Here is an 18086-nt window from a genome sequence, read left to right on the forward strand (position 1 = left end):
AGTGAGGACTAGACACATTGTAATAGTGTGAGGAGGACCAGACACATTGTAATAGTGTGATGTAGTGAGGACTAGACACATTGTAATAGTGTGATGTAGTGAGGACTAGACACATTGTAATAGTGTGATGTAGTGAGGGACTACTTGACACATTGTAATAGTGTGAGGACCAGACACATTGTAATAGTGTGATGTAGTGAGGACTAGACACATTGTAATAGTGTGATGTAGTGAGGACCAGACACATTGTAATAGTGTGATGTAGTGAGGACTAGACACATTGTAATAGTGTGATGTAGTGAGGACTAGACACATTGTAATAGTGTGATGTAGTGAGGACCAGACACATTGTAATAGTGTGATGTAGTGAGGACTAGACACATTGTAATAGTGTGATGTAGTGAGGACTAGACACATTGTAATAGTGTGATGGACTAGACACATTGTAATAGTGTGATGTAGTGAGGACTAGACACATTGTAATAGTGTGATGTAGTGAGGACCAGACACATTGTAATAGTGTGATGTAGTGAGGACTAGACACATTGTAATAGTGTGAGGACTAGACACATTGTAATAGTGTGATGTAGTGAGGACCAGACACATTGTAATAGTGTGATGTAGTGAGGACCAGACACATTGTAATAGTGTGATGTAGTGAGGACCAGACACATTGTAATAGTGTGATGTAGTGAGGACCAGACACATTGTAATAGTGTGATGTAGTGAGGACCAGACACATTGTAATAGTGTGATGTAGTGAGGACCAGACACATTGTAATAGTGTGATGTAGTGAGGACCAGACACATTGTAATAGTGTGATGTAGGACCAGACACATTGTAATAGTGTGATGTAGTGAGGACTAGACACATTGTAATAGTGTGATGTAGTGAGGACCAGACACATTGTAATAGTGTGATGTAGTGAGGACTAGACACATTGTAATAGTGTGATGTAGTGAGGACTAGACACATTGTAATAGTGTGATGTAGTGAGGACTAGACACATTGTAATAGTGTGATGTAGTGAGGACCAGACACATTGTAATAGTGTGAGGACTAGACACATTGTAATAGTGTGATGTAGTGAGGACTAGACACATTGTAATACATTTACATTTAAGTCATTTAGCAGACGCTCTTATCCAGAGCGACTTACTGTGATGTAGTGAGGACCAGACACAGTGTAATAGTGTGATGTAGTGAGGACCAGACACATTGTAATAGTGTGATGTAGTGAGGACCAGACACATTGTAATAGTGTGATGTAGTGAGGACTAGACACATTGTAATAGTGTGATGTAGTGAGGACCAGACACATTGTAATAGTGTGATGTAGTGAGGACCAGACACATTGTAATAGTGTGATGTAGTGAGGACCAGACACATTGTAATAGTGTGATGTATTGAGGACTAGACACATTGTAATAGTGTGAGGACCAGACACATTGTAATAGTGTGATGTAGTGAGGACTAGACACATTGTAATAGTGTGATGTAGTGAGGACTAGACACATTGTAATAGTGTGATGTAGTGAGGACTAGACACATTGTAATAGTGTGAGGACCAGACACATTGTAATAGTGTGATGTAGTGAGGACTAGACACATTGTAATAGTGTGATGTAGTGAGGACCAGACACATTGTAATAGTGTGATGTAGTGAGGACTAGACACATTGTAATAGTGTGATGTAGTGAGGACTAGACACATTGTAATAGTGTGATGTAGTGAGGACCAGACACATTGTAATAGTGTGATGTAGTGAGGACTAGACACATTGTAATAGTGTGATGTAGTGAGGACCAGACACATTGTAATAGTGTGAGGACTAGACACATTGTAATAGTGTGATGTAGTGAGGACTAGACACATTGTAATAGTGTGATGTAGTGAGGACCAGACACATTGTAATAGTGTGATGTAGTGAGGACTAGACACATTGTAATAGTGTGAGGACTAGACACATTGTAATAGTGTGATGTAGTGAGGACCAGACACATTGTAATAGTGTGATGTAGTGAGGACCAGACACATTGTAATAGTGTGATGTAGTGAGGACCAGACACATTGTAATAGTGTGATGTAGTGAGGACCAGACACATTGTAATAGTGTGATGTAGTGAGGACCAGACACATTGTAATAGTGTGAGGACCAGACACATTGTAATAGTGTGATGTAGTGAGGACCAGACACATTGTAATAGTGTGATGTAGTGAGGACTAGACACATTGTAATAGTGTGATGTAGTGAGGACCAGACACATTGTAATAGTGTGATGTAGTGAGGACTAGACACATTGTAATAGTGTGATGTAGTGAGGACCAGACACATTGTAATAGTGTGAGGACCAGACACATTGTAATAGTGTGATGTAGTGAGGACCAGACACATTGTAATAGTGTGATGTAGTGAGGACCAGACACATTGTAATAGTGTGAGGACCAGACACATTGTAATAGTGTGATGTAGTGAGGACCAGACACATTGTAATAGTGTGATGTAGTGAGGACCAGACACATTGTAATAGTGTGATGTAGTGAGGACCAGACACATTGTAATAGTGTGAGGACCAGACACATTGTAATAGTGTGATGTAGTGAGGACCAGACACATTGTAATAGTGTGATGTAGTGAGGACAAGACACATTGTAATAGTGTGATAGTGTGATGTAGTGAGGACCAGACACATCGTAATAGTGTGATGTAGTGAGGACTAGACACATTGTAATAGTGTGATGTAGTGAGGACCAGACACATTGTAATAGTGTGATGTAGTGAGGACCAGACACATTGTAATAGTGTGAGGACTAGACACATTGTAATAGTGTGATGTAGTGAGGACTAGACACATTGTAATAGTGTGACACATTGTAATAGTGTGAGGACCAGACACATTGTAATAGTGTGATGTAGTGAGGACCAGACACATTGTAATAGTGTGATGTAGTGAGGACCAGACACATTGTAATAGTGTGATGTAGTGAGGACTAGACACATTGTAATAGTGTGATGTAGTGAGGACCAGACACATTGTAATAGTGTGATGTAGTGAGGACCAGACACATTGTAATAGTGTGATGTAGTGAGGACCAGACACATTGTAATAGTGTGATGTAGTGAGGACTAGACACATTGTAATAGTGTGAGGACCAGACACATTGTAATAGTGTGATGTAGTGAGGACTAGACACATTGTAATAGTGTGATGTAGTGAGGACTAGACACATTGTAATAGTGTGATGTAGTGAGGACTAGACACATTGTAATAGTGTGAGGACCAGACACATTGTAATAGTGTGATGTAGTGAGGACTAGACACATTGTAATAGTGTGATGTAGTGAGGACCAGACACATTGTAATAGTGTGATGTAGTGAGGACTAGACACATTGTAATAGTGTGATGTAGTGAGGACTAGACACATTGTAATAGTGTGATGTAGTGAGGACCAGACACATTGTAATAGTGTGATGTAGTGAGGACTAGACACATTGTAATAGTGTGATGTAGTGAGGACTAGACACATTGTAATAGTGTGAGGACTAGACACATTGTAATAGTGTGATGTAGTGAGGACTAGACACATTGTAATAGTGTGATGTAGTGAGGACCAGACACATTGTAATAGTGTGATGTAGTGAGGACTAGACACATTGTAATAGTGTGAGGACTAGACACATTGACTAGACACATTGTAATAGTGTGATGTAGTGAGGACCAGACACATTGTAATAGTGTGATGTAGTGAGGACCAGACACATTGTAATAGTGTGATGTAGTGAGGACCAGACACATTGTAATAGTGTGATGTAGTGAGGACCAGACACATTGTAATAGTGTGATGTAGTGAGGACCAGACACATTGTAATAGTGTGAGGACCAGACACATTGTAATAGTGTGATGTAGTGAGGACTAGACACATTGTAATAGTGTGATGTAGTGAGGACCAGACACATTGTAATAGTGTGATGTAGTGAGGACTAGACACATTGTAATAGTGTGATGTAGTGAGGACCAGACACATTGTAATAGTGTGAGGACCAGACACATTGTAATAGTGTGATGTAGTGAGGACCAGACACATTGTAATAGTGTGATGTAGTGAGGACCAGACACATTGTAATAGTGTGAGGACCAGACACATTGTAATAGTGTGATGTAGTGAGGACCAGACACATTGTAATAGTGTGATGTAGTGAGGACCAGACACATTGTAATAGTGTGATGTAGTGAGGACCAGACACATTGTAATAGTGTGAGGACCAGACACATTGTAATAGTGTGATGTAGTGAGGACCAGACACATTGTAATAGTGTGATGTAGTGAGGACCAGACACATTGTAATAGTGTGATGTAGTGAGGACCAGACACATTGTAATAGTGTGATGTAGTGAGGACTAGACACATTGTAATAGTGTGATGTAGTGAGGACCAGACACATTGTAATAGTGTGATGTAGTGAGGACCAGACACATTGTAATAGTGTGATGTAGTGAGGACCAGACACATTGTAATAGTGTGATGTAGTGAGGACCAGACACATTGTAATAGTGTGATGTAGTGAGGACCAGACACATTGTAATAGTGTGAGGACCAGACACATTGTAATAGTGTGATGTAGTGAGGACCAGACACATTGTAATAGTGTGAGGACCAGACACATTGTAATAGTGTGATGTAGTGAGGACCAGACACATTGTAATAGTGTGAGGACTAGACACATTGTAATAGTGTGATGTAGTGAGGACTAGACACATTGTAATAGTGTGATGTAGTGAGGACTAGACACATTGTAATAGTGTGATGTAGTGAGGACCAGACACATTGTAATAGTGTGATGTAGTGAGGACCAGACACATTGTAATAGTGTGATGTAGTGAGGACTAGACACATTGTAATAGTGTGATGTAGTGAGGACTAGACACATTGTAATAGTGTGATGTAGTGAGGACTAGACACATTGTAATAGTGTGATGTAGTGAGGACCAGACACATTGTAATAGTGTGATGTAGTGAGGACCAGACACATTGTAATAGTGTGATGTAGTGAGGACCAGACACATTGTAATAGTGTGATGTAGTGAGGACCAGACACATTGTAATAGTGTGATGTAGTGAGGACCAGACACATTGTAATAGTGTGAGGACCAGACACATTGTAATAGTGTGATGTAGTGAGGACTAGACACATTGTAATAGTGTGATGTAGTGAGGACCAGACACATTGTAATAGTGTGATGTAGTGAGGACTAGACACATTGTAATAGTGTGATGTAGTGAGGACCAGACACATTGTAATAGTGTGAGGACCAGTGTGACACAGACACATTGTAATAGTGTGATGTAGTGAGGACCAGACACATTGTAATAGTGTGATGTAGTGAGGACCAGACACATTGTAATAGTGTGAGGACCAGACACATTGTAATAGTGTGATGTAGTGAGGACCAGACACATTGTAATAGTGTGATGTAGTGAGGACCAGACACATTGTAATAGTGTGATGTAGTGAGGACCAGACACATTGTAATAGTGTGAGGACCAGACACATTGTAATAGTGTGATGTAGTGAGGACCAGACACATTGTAATAGTGTGATGTAGTGAGGACCAGACACATTGTAATAGTGTGATGTAGTGAGGACCAGACACATTGTAATAGTGTGATGTAGTGAGGACTAGACACATTGTAATAGTGTGATGTAGTGAGGACCAGACACATTGTAATAGTGTGATGTAGTGAGGACCAGACACATTGTAATAGTGTGATGTAGTGAGGACCAGACACATTGTAATAGTGTGATGTAGTGAGGACCAGACACATTGTAATAGTGTGATGTAGTGAGGACCAGACACATTGTAATAGTGTGAGGACCAGACACATTGTAATAGTGTGATGTAGTGAGGACTAGACACATTGTAATAGTGTGAGGACTAGACACATTGTAATAGTGTGATGTAGTGAGGACCAGACACATTGTAATAGTGTGATGTAGTGAGGACCAGACACATTGTAATAGTGTGAGGACCAGACACATTGTAATAGTGTGATGTAGTGAGGACTAGACACATTGTAATAGTGTGATGTAGTGAGGACCAGACACATTGTAATAGTGTGATGTAGTGAGGACTAGACACATTGTAATAGTGTGATGTAGTGAGGACTAGACACATTGTAATAGTGTGATGTAGTGAGGACTAGACACATTGTAATAGTGTGATGTAGTGAGGACTAGACACATTGTAATAGTGTGATGTAGTGAGGACTAGACACATTGTAATAGTGTGATGTAGTGAGGACTAGACACATTGTAATAGTGTGATGTAGTGAGGACTAGACACATTGTAATAGTGTGATGTAGTGAGGACTAGACACATTGTAATAGTGTGATGTAGTGAGGACCAGACACATTGTAATAGTGTGATGTAGTGAGGACCAGACACATTGTAATAGTGTGAGGACTAGACACATTGTAATAGTGTGATGTAGTGAGGACTAGACACATTGTAATAGTGTGATGTAGTGAGGACTAGACACATTGTAATAGTGTGATGTAGTGAGGACTAGACACATTGTAATAGTGTGATGTAGTGAGGACCAGACACATTGTAATAGTGTGATGTAGTGAGGACCAGACACATTGTAATAGTGTGAGGACTAGACACATTGTAATAGTGTGATGTAGTGAGGACCAGACACATTGTAATAGTGTGATGTAGTGAGGACTAGACACATTGTAATAGTGTGATGTAGTGAGGACCAGACACATTGTAATAGTGTGAGGACCAGACACATTGTAATAGTGTGATGTAGTGAGGACTAGACACATTGTAATAGTGTGATGTAGTGAGGACTAGACACATTGTAATAGTGTGATGGACCAGACACATTGTAATAGTGTGATGTAGTGAGGACTAGACACATTGTAATAGTGTGATGTAGTGAGGACCAGACACATTGTAATAGTGTGATGTAGTGAGGACTAGACACATTGTAATAGTGTGATGTAGTGAGGACTAGACACATTGTAATAGTGTGATGTAGTGAGGACTAGACACATTGTAATAGTGTGATGTAGTGAGGACTAGACACATTGTAATAGTGTGATGTAGTGAGGACTAGACACATTGTAATAGTGTGATGTAGTGAGGACTAGACACATTGTAATAGTGTGATGTAGTGAGGACCAGACACATTGTAATAGTGTGATGTAGTGAGGACCAGACACATTGTAATAGTGTGAGGACTAGACACATTGTAATAGTGTGATGTAGTGAGGACTAGACACATTGTAATAGTGTGATGTAGTGAGGACTAGACACATTGTAATAGTGTGATGTAGTGAGGACTAGACACATTGTAATAGTGTGGTGTAGTGAGGACTAGACACATTGTAATAGTGTGATGTAGTGAGGACTAGACACATTGTAATAGTGTGATGTAGTGAGGACTAGACACATTGTAATAGTGTGATGTAGTGAGGACCAGACACATTGTAATAGTGTGATGTAGTGAGGACCAGACACATTGTAATAGTGTGAGGACTAGACACATTGTAATAGTGTGATGTAGTGAGGACTAGACACATTGTAATAGTGTGATGTAGTGAGGACTAGACACATTGTAATAGTGTGATGTAGTGAGGACTAGACACATTGTAATAGTGTGATGTAGTGAGGACCAGACACATTGTAATAGTGTGATGTAGTGAGGACCAGACACATTGTAATAGTGTGAGGACTAGACACATTGTAATAGTGTGATGTAGTGAGGACTAGACACATTGTAATAGTGTGATGTAGTGAGGAGTAGACACATTGTAATAGTGTGATGTAGTGAGGACTAGACACATTGTAATAGTGTGATGTAGTGAGGACCAGACACATTGTAATAGTGTGAGGACTAGACACATTGTAATAGTGTGATGTAGTGAGGACCAGACACATTGTAATAGTGTGATGTAGTGAGGACTAGACACATTGTAATAGTGTGATGTAGTGAGGACCAGACACATTGTAATAGTGTGAGGACCAGACACATTGTAATAGTGTGATGTAGTGAGGACTAGACACATTGTAATAGTGTGATGTAGTGAGGACCAGACACATTGTAATAGTGTGATGTAGTGAGGACTAGACACATTGTAATAGTGTGATGTAGTGAGGACTAGACACATTGTAATAGTGTGATGTAGTGAGGACCAGACACATTGTAATAGTGTGAGGACTAGATACATTGTAATAGTGTGAGGACCAGACACATTGTAATAGTGTGATGTAGTGAGGACCAGACACATTGTAATAGTGTGATGTAGTGAGGACCAGACACATTGTAATAGTGTGAGGACTAGACACATTGTAATAGTGTGATGTAGTGAGGACTAGACACATTGTAATAGTGTGATGTAGTGAGGACTAGACACATTGTAATAGTGTGAGGACTAGACACATTGTAATAGTGTGAGGACTAGACACATTGTAATAGTGTGATGTAGTGAGGACTAGACACATTGTAATAGTGTGATGTAGTGAGGACTAGACACATTGTAATAGTGTGATGTAGTGAGGACTAGACACATTGTAATAGTGTGAGGACTAGACACATTGTAATAGTGTGATGTAGTGAGGACTAGACACATTGTAATAGTGTGATGTAGTGAGGACTAGACACATTGTAATAGTGTGAGGACTAGACACATTGTAATTGTGTGATGTAGTGAGGACTAGACACATTGTAATAGTGTGATGTAGTGAGGACTAGACACATTGTAATAGTGTGATGTAGTGAGGACTAGACACATTGTAATAGTGTGATGTAGTGAGGACTAGACACATTGTAATAGTGTGATGTAGTGAGGACTAGACACATTGTAATAGTGTGATGTAGTGAGGACTAGACACATTGTAATAGTGTGATGTAGTGAGGACTAGACACATTGTAATAGTGTGATGTAGTGAGGACTAGACACATTGTAATAGTGTGATGTAGTGAGGACCAGACACATTGTAATAGTGTGAGGACAGAGTTGTTCTTGTTTTCGTTCTGTTTCTGGTTCTCCTTCACTCTCCCTGCTTCACGTATCTACCAGGAGTTTAAGTCCACAGACCAGAAGTACAAGTCCAGACTGAGGAGCCGTATCTCCAACCTGAAGGACCAGAAGAACCCGGACCTCCGACGCAACGTCCTCGCTGGAAACATCTCTGCTGACCGTATCGCTAACATGGCTGCTGAGGTACGGGGGGTCTGTGTGCGGGGAGGGGAGCGTGTGGTGGGTGGGAGGGGTGTGGGGGGGGTGTGTGTGTGGGGGGAGCGTGGGGAGCGTGGGGACAGGAGGTGTGTGTGTGGGGAGCGTGGGGACAGGAGGTGTGTGTGTGGGGAGCGTGGGGACAGGAGGTGTGTGTGTGTGTGGGGAGCGTGGGGACAGGAGGTGTGTGTGTGTGGGGAGCGTGGGGACAGGAGGTGTGTGTGTGTGTGGGGAGCGTGGGGACAGGAGGTGTGTGTGTGTGGGGAGCGTGGGGACAGGAGGTGTGTGTGTGTGTGGGGAGCGTGGGGACAGGAGGTGTGTGTGTGTGTGGGGAGCGTGGGGACAGGAGGTGTGTGTGTGGGGAGCGTGGGGACAGGAGGTGTGTGTGTGGGGAGCGTGGGGACAGGAGGTGTGTGTGTGGGAGCGTGGGGACAGGAGGTGTGTGTGTGGGGGGGAGTGTGTGTGTGGGGGGAGTGTGTGTGTGGGGGGGTGTGTGTGTGGGGGGAGTGTGTGTGGGGGGGGTGTGTGTGTGGGGGGAGGTGTGTGTGTGTGTGGGGGGTGTGTGTGGGGGGAGGGTGTGTGTGGGGAGAGTGGGGACAGGAGGTGTGTGTGTGTGGGGAGCGTGGGGTCGGAGTGTGTGTGTGGGGGGGAGTGTGTGTTGTGTGGAGGGGAGTGTGTGTTGTGGGGAGCGTGGGGTCGGAGTGTGTGTGTGTGTATTTCATGTTCTAATAGTAATAGTAGCATCGTGCTTCAGTTCAGCTGGTGTCTAACCAGGCCCCAACCAAACCAAAGGCCCCAGGCCCCAACCAAACCAAAGGCCCCAGGCCCCAACCAAACCAAAGGCCCCAGGCCCCAACCAAACCAAAGGCCCCAGGCCCCAACCAAACCAAAGGCCCCAGGCCCCAACCAAACCAAAGGCCCCAGGCCCCAACCAAACCAAAGGCCCCAGGCCCCAACCAAACCAAAGGCCCCAGGCCCCAACCAAACAAAAGGCCCCAGGCCCCAACCAAACCAAAGGCCCCAGGCCCCAACCAAACTAGTGAGCTCGCATAATCCCTTAAAAGATCTTCGCTTGAAAAACAAAGACGTTGTAGCCAGAATAAACCAAGATAACTACATTTGTACATCTGACAGAGATGTTTGGTGTAGTATTTCTCAATGGATTTTATTTATTTTTTGACATGAAAGCGAGTCGTCTCTCGTTGAATTACAACAAAAAAACGTAATTGTAGAAAACCCTACTGTTGACCAATCACAGAACGAAAGGGGGCGTGGACTTCAGCTACCGACTTAGGCTTTCCTTTCCTTTTTTTCTTTCCGGAACAGTCCGAGGAAAAAAAACAAAACAATGCGAAGCATTCGGACGCCTTTTGACAGGTGCTTTGAAATATAAGGGTTTCACTCTAAAACAGTGTGGTTTGTGTGCGCTTCATCTCTGACGCTGAGACGCGTCCTGTAAAGGTTCTGTCTGTGTGTGACCCAACAGGAGATGGCGAGCGCGGAGCTGAAAGAGATGAGGAAGACGTTGACCAAGGACGCCATCAGAGAGCACCAGCTGTCTAAAGTGGGCGGGACCGAGACTGACATGTTTCAATGTGGAAAATGCAGGGGCAAGAACTGCACCTACACACAGGTACCGACATAGTGAACTGGACCTACACACAGGTACTGACATAGTGAACTGGACCTACACAGGTACTGACATAGTGAACTGGACACAGGTACTGACATAGTGAACTGGACACAGGTACTGACATAGTGAACTGGACCTACACACAGGTACTGACATAGTGAACTGGACCTACACACAGGTACTGACATAGTGAACTGGACCTACACAGGTACTGACATAGTGAACTGGACCTCTACACAGGTACCGACATAGTGAACTGCACCTCTACACAGGTACCGACATAGTGAACTGGACCTCTACACAGGTACTGACATAGTGAACTGGACACAGGTACCGACATAGTGAACTGGACCTCTACACAGGTACTGACATAGTGAACTGGACACAGGTACCGACATAGTGAACTGGACCTCTACACAGGTACCGACATAGTGAACTGGACCTACACACAGGTACTGACATAGTGAACTGGACACAGGTACCGACATAGTGAACTGGACCTCTACACAGGTACTGACATAGTGAACTGGACACAGGTACCGACATAGTGAACTGCACCTCTACACAGGTACCGACATAGTGAACTGGACCTACACACAGGTACTGACATAGTGAACTGGACACAGGTACCGACATAGTGAACTGGACCTCTACACAGGTACCGACATAGTGAACTGGACCTACACACAGGTACTGACATAGTGAACTGGACACAGGTACCGACATAGTGAACTGGACCTACACAGGTACTGACATAGTGAACTGGGATGGTACCTCCAGGTTTCCTCCAGACGTGATGCTTGGCATTCAGGCCACAGTGTTCAATCTTGGTTTTATCAAGCCAGAGAATCTTGTGTCTCATGGTCTCATAGGTGTCTTTTGGAAAACTCCAAACAGGCTGTCATGTGCCTTTTACTGAGGAGTGTCTTCCGTATGGCTACTTTACTATAAAGGCCTGACTGGTGGAGTGCTGCATAGATCGCTGTCCTTCTGGAAGGTTCTCCCATCTACACAGAGGAGCTCTGGAGATCTGTCAGAGTGACCATCAGGTTCATGGTCACCAGCCTGACTAAGACCCTTTTCCCCCGATTGCTCAGTTTGGACGGTCGGCCAGCTCTAGTAAGAGTCTTAGTGGTTTCAAACTTCTTCCATTGAAGAACGATGGAGACCACTGTGTTCTTGGGGACCTTCAATGCTGCAGAAATGTTTTGGTACCCTTCCCCAGATCCCCAGATCTGTGTACACAATTCTGTCTCGGAGCTCTAGGGACAATTCCTTGGACCTAATGGCTCAGACCTTATATAGACAGGTGTGTGTGCCTTTCTAAATCATGTCCAATCAATTGAATTTGAGACAGGTGAACTCCAATCAAGTTGTAGAAACATCTCAAGGATGATCAATGGAAACAGGATGAACATGAGCTCAAGTTACAGTCTCTTAGCAAAAGGGTCTGAATACTTATGTAAATAAGGCATTTACATTTTTTATTTTTAAGAAATTAGCAAACATTTCCTGTTTTTGCTTTGTCATTATGGGGTATTGGGTGTAGATTGATTTTATTTTTATTTTTTATTTGACCTTTATTTAGTCAGTTATTGAGAACAAATTCTTATTTTCAATGACGGCCGAGGAACAGTGGGTTAACTGCCTGTTCAGTATGCACTTATACCAAATAGGTCTATCTTCTGTAAAGCACCCCTACCATGTCACGACACAACTGATTGGCTCACACGCATTTAAGAAGGAAAGAAATTCCACAATTGAACTTTTAGCAATGCACACCTCTTAATTGAAATGCATTCCAGGTGACTACCTTTATGAAGCTGGTTGAGAGAATGTTAAGAGTGTGCAAAACTGTCATCAAGGCAAAGGGTGGCTACTTTGAAGAATCTAAAATATATTTTGCTGTGTTTTAACACTTTTTTGGTTACTACATGTTTCCATATGTGTCATTACACAGTTTTGATGTCTTCACTATTATTTTACAATGTAGAAAATAGTAAAAATAAATAAAAAACCCTTGAATGAGTAGGTGTGTCCAAACTTTTGACTGGTATTGTATTTATAAATATTTATTTTGGGGTGAAAAATGACTGTAAAATCATCAGAAATATGTGATCATGTCTCAATGTAATTTTATTTATTTTCAAATACAATCTATTTTTAGACTTAGTTGTAGTGTACACATTAATATCAATATGCCCCGTGCCCCTGAACATCTGCTCCGACAAAAATCTTCCCACGGCTGAATTGAGTTGCCTACCCCTGCTGTACACTCTGTCGTTCTCTGTGTTTTCTAGGTGCAGACGCGCAGTGCTGACGAACCCATGACTACATTCGTACTGTGCAACGGCTGTGGCAATCGCTGGAAGGTAGGCTGTGTATCCTGCTCCCTAGTTATATACACTACCCTGCTCCCTAGTTATATACACTACCCTGCTCCCTAGTTATGTACACTACCCTGCTCCCTAGATATAGACACTACCCTGCTCCCTAGTTATAGACACTACCCTGCTCCCTAGTTATATACACACTACCCTGCTCCCTAGTTATGTACACACTACCCTGCTCCCTAGTTATGTACACTACCCTGCTCCCTAGTTATATACACACTACCTTGCTCCCTAGTTATATACACACTACCCTGCTCCCTAGTTATATACACACTACCCTGCTCCCTAGTTATATACACTACCCTGCTCCCTAGTTATATACACTACCCTGCTCCCTAGTTATATACACTACCCTGCTCCCTAGTTATATACACACTACCCTGCTCCCTAGTTATATACACTACCCTGCTCCCTAGTTATACACACTACCCTGCTCCCTAGTTATATACACTACCCTGCTCCCTAGTTATATACACACTACCCTGCTCCCTAGTTATATACACACTACCCTGCTCCCTAGTTATATACACTACCCTGCTCCCTAGTTATATACACACTACCCTGCTCCCTAGTTATATACATTACCCTGCTCCCTAGTTATATACACTATCCTGCTCCCTAGTTATATACACTACCCTGCTTCCTAGTTATAGCCACTACCCTGCTCCCTAGTTATATAAACACTACCCTGCTCCCTAGTTATGTACACTACCCTGCTCCCTACATATAGACACTACCCTGCTCCCTAGTTATGTACACTACCCTGCTCCCTAGTTATATACACACTACCCTGCTCCCTAGTTATATACACACTACCCTGCTCCCTAGTTATATACACTACCCTGCTCCCTAGTTATATACACTACCCTGCTCCCTAGTTATATACACTACCCTGCTCCCTAGTTATATACACACTACCCTGCTCCCTAGTTATATACACTACCCTGCTCCCTAGTTATACACACTACCCTGCTCCCTAGTTATATACACTACCCTGCTCCCTAGTTATATACACTACCCTGCTCCCTAGTTATATACACACTACCCTGCTCCCTAGTTATACACACTACCCTGCTCCCTAGTTATATACACTACCCTGCTCCCTAGTTATATACACTACCCTGCTCCCTAGTTATATACACTACCCTGCTCCCTAGTTATATACACTACCCTGCTCCCTAGTTATATACACTACCCTGCTCCCTAGTTATATACACTACCCTGCTCCCTAGATATACACACTACCCTGCTCCCTATTTATAGACACTACCCTGCTCCCTAGATATACACACTACCCTGCTCCCTATTTATAGACACTACCCTGCTCCCTAGATATATACACTACCCTGCTCCCTAGTTATATACATTACCCTGCTCCCTAGTTATATACACTATCCTGCTCCCTAGTTATATACACTACCCTGCTTCCTAGTTATAGACACTACCCTGCTCCCTAGTTATAGACACTACCCTGCTCCCTAGTTATAGACACTACCCTGCTCCCTAGTTATATACACTACCCTGCTCCCTAGTTATATACACCACCCTGCTCCCTAGTTATATACACTACCCTGCTCCCTAGTTATATACACTACCCTGCTCTCTAGTTATATACACTACCCTGCTCTCTAGTTATATACACTACCCTGCTCCCTAGATATACACACTACCCTGCTCCCTAGATATATACACTACCCTGCTCCCTAGTTATAGACACTACCCTGCTCCCTAGTTATAGACACTACCCTGCTCCCTAGTTATAGACACTACCCTGCTCTCTAGTTATATACACTACCCTGCTCCCTAGATATATACACTACCCTGCTCCCTAGTTTTAGACACTACCCTGCTCCCTAATTATATACACTACCCTGCTCCCTAGATATATACACTACCCTGCTCCCTAGTTATAGACACTACCCTGCTCCCTAGTTATATACACACTACCCTGCTCCCTAGTTATATATACTACCCTGCTCCCTAGTTATATACACACTACCCTGCTCCCTAGTTATATACACACTACCCTGCTCCCTAGTTATATACATTACCCTGCTCCCTAGTTATATACACTATCCTGCTCCCTAGTTATATACACTACCCTGCTTCCTAGTTATAGCCACTACCCTGCTCCCTAGTTATATACACACTACCCTGCTCCCTAGTTATGTACACTACCCTGCTCCCTAGATATAGACACTACCCTGCTCCCTAGTTATGTATACTACCCTGCTCCCTAGTTATATACACACTACCCTGCGCCTAGTTAGGTACACTACCCTGCTCCCTAGTTATATACACACTACCCTGCTCCCTAGTTATATACACTACCCTGCTCCCTAGTTATATACACACTACCCTGCTCCCTAGTTATATACACTACCCTGCTCCCTAGTTATATACACTACCCTGCTCCCTAGTTATATACACTACCCTGCTCCCTAGATATACACACTACCCTGCTCCCTAGATATACACACTTCCCTGCTCCCTAACTTTTTCTTGTTGGAGTTAGGATCGATAAGGGTTTGGGGCATCTTGCTGAGTTCCACATGGACCCTCTTCGCTAGATATTAAATGATTGGAACGGTAGTTGTATGTATGGAGGTTCACGTTGTGATTTGGTTAGGTGGAATGTTTACCAACATTGCTTCCACGTATCCACTTCTGTCAGATCAGTAGTCATGTGTATACGGGGTCGAGGTAAGGCGTTGATTTGGAATCCAACATATGACTAATGAGAGGTACCTCACCTTGACTTGTTGTGATTTGTAAATAAGGGCTAGGTAGACGTAGGGGAAGTGGGATCATGGTGATTCTGGCTGTGGCTTGCTCGCTCAGCCCTTTTGCAGTACCACAGTGTCACCACTAGATGGTAGCAGACATTGTCAAGCAGTGCTGACTTTACCTTGGTTACGAATGTAGTGGTAACCGTGCACACTTTTAATGAAGTTATACATTCTCTCATATCAGGATAATACCACACACCAACCAGAGTTTTTTTTCTCTCTCTATCTCATGTATTCTCACATTTAGGTAATTTAGCAGACGCTCTAATCCAGAAGACTTGCAATCAGTGAATTCAACTGAGGTAAAATCAACCACACGTAGAACCTTTACTGAAATCTCTTCTCCTTCCATTCCAGTTCTGTTAAGGAGAAGATGATGATTTGCTACAAGATGAGCTGACACGGATAACGAAGAACCGGGACCTATTTTGTTACAACTGCAAATCGTTTTTTTCTTTTCCTACTTTTGTTGTTTTCATTTTGTACCTCATAAATCTGGAATATATTTTGAGAAAATGTCTATCATATGGAGCTAGTCTAGTATTTTAATTTCTATGATATATAGCTAGTCTAGTATTTTAATTTCTATGATATGGAGCTAGTCTAGTATTTTAATTTCTATGATATGGAGCTCGTCTAGTATTTTAATTTCTATGATATGGAGCTAGTCTAGTATTTTAATTTCTATGATATGGAGCTAGTCTAGTATTTTAATTTCTATGATATGGAGCTAGTCTAGTATTTTAATTTCTATGATATGGAGCTCGTCTGGGTATCTTCTGTTTCTGCTCTCTTACCAACCTCTTATTGAATGTCATGTTTGGCTTGACAACGAGTTGACAAGAGCACCAACCGATCTCGGAATCCGATCTCAGAAACCGATCTCGAATCCGATCTCGGAATCCGATCTCGGAATCCGATCTCGGAATCCGATCTCGGAATCCGATCATAGAAACCGTTATCGGTACCAGGCTGAAGTTAAGCACTTATTCTTAAAAATAAGGTTTTGGTTTGATGTTTATTAGTTTAAGCTATAACTTACAACAACAACAAAAAAGCTTTTGTTTTTGGCATTAGGGAACATAGTGGTGCCTTTTTTTGCCTCTCTGTGCCACAAATGATTATTTTGCTATTAGTTTTATACACTTGCTGTAGATAGAGTATATGCACTCTTAACGTCTGTATCCCAAATGGCACCTTATTCACTATATAGTGCACTATATAGTGAAGAAGGTGCCATTTGGGACACAGCCCTGCTGTATATAGAACAAACCGTTGTTTGGAGTCATTCTGAATCTACTGTCTTTACATACACGCTGCACGGGTTCTTATTGAAGACTTCCATTTAGGTTTAAATTCTTCTGTTAAAATGAACAAATGAATGAAACTGGAGGTTCTGCTAGAAGATGTAGAGTTGCAGAGGAGTGGAGAAGAAGGTTAGTGGGGACTGGAGAAGAAGGTTAGTGGGGACTGGAGAAGAAGGTTAGTGGGGACTGGAGAAGAAGGTTAGTGGGGACTGGAGAAGAAGGTTAGTGGGGATTGGAGAAGTAGGTTAGTGGGGACTGGAGAAGAAGGTTAGTGGGGACTGGAGAAGAAGGTTAGTGGGGACTGGAGAAGAAGGTTAGTGGGGACTGGAGAAGAAGGTTAGTGGGGACTGGGGAAGAAGGTTAGTGGGGACTGGAGAAGAAGGTTAGTGGGGACTGGGGAAGAAGGTTAGTGGGGACTGGAGAAGAAGGTTAGTGGGGACTGGAGAAGAAGGTTAGTGGGGATTGGAGAAGTAGGTTAGTGGGGATTGGAGAAGTAGGTTAGTGGGGACTGGAGAAGAAGGTTAGTGGGGACTGGAGAAGAAGGTTAGTGGGGACTGGAGAAGAAGGTTAGTGGGGACTGGAGAAGAAGGTTAGTGGGGACTGGAGAAGTAGGTTAGTGGGGACTGGAGAAGAAGGTTAGTGGGGACTGGAGAAGTAGGTTAGTGGGGACTGGAGAAGAAGGTTAGTGGGGACTGGAGAAGTAGGTTAGTGGGG

At 42.9% G+C, this 18086-nt stretch overlaps 1 protein-coding gene across 1 annotated transcript in view; it reads left to right on the top strand.

The window, feature by feature from the left end:
• The window catches only part of LOC124018072 (transcription elongation factor A protein 2-like), a 55553-nt gene extending 38603 nt beyond the window's left edge, over positions 1-16950 (top strand). Inside the window, exons 7-10 of the mRNA XM_046333331.1 lie at positions 9084-9238; positions 10737-10883; positions 13184-13255; positions 16423-16950. Coding sequence (XP_046189287.1) covers positions 9084-9238; positions 10737-10883; positions 13184-13255; positions 16423-16431 — 383 coding nt within the window. The 3' untranslated portion in view covers positions 16432-16950. The remainder of the gene's footprint in view (positions 1-9083; positions 9239-10736; positions 10884-13183; positions 13256-16422) is intronic.
• The last annotated feature ends 1136 nt before the right edge of the window (positions 16951-18086 follow it).

The sequence above is a fragment of the Oncorhynchus gorbuscha genome, linkage group LG03 (assembly GCF_021184085.1).
Source record: "Oncorhynchus gorbuscha isolate QuinsamMale2020 ecotype Even-year linkage group LG03, OgorEven_v1.0, whole genome shotgun sequence".
NCBI lineage: Eukaryota > Metazoa > Chordata > Actinopteri > Salmoniformes > Salmonidae > Oncorhynchus > Oncorhynchus gorbuscha.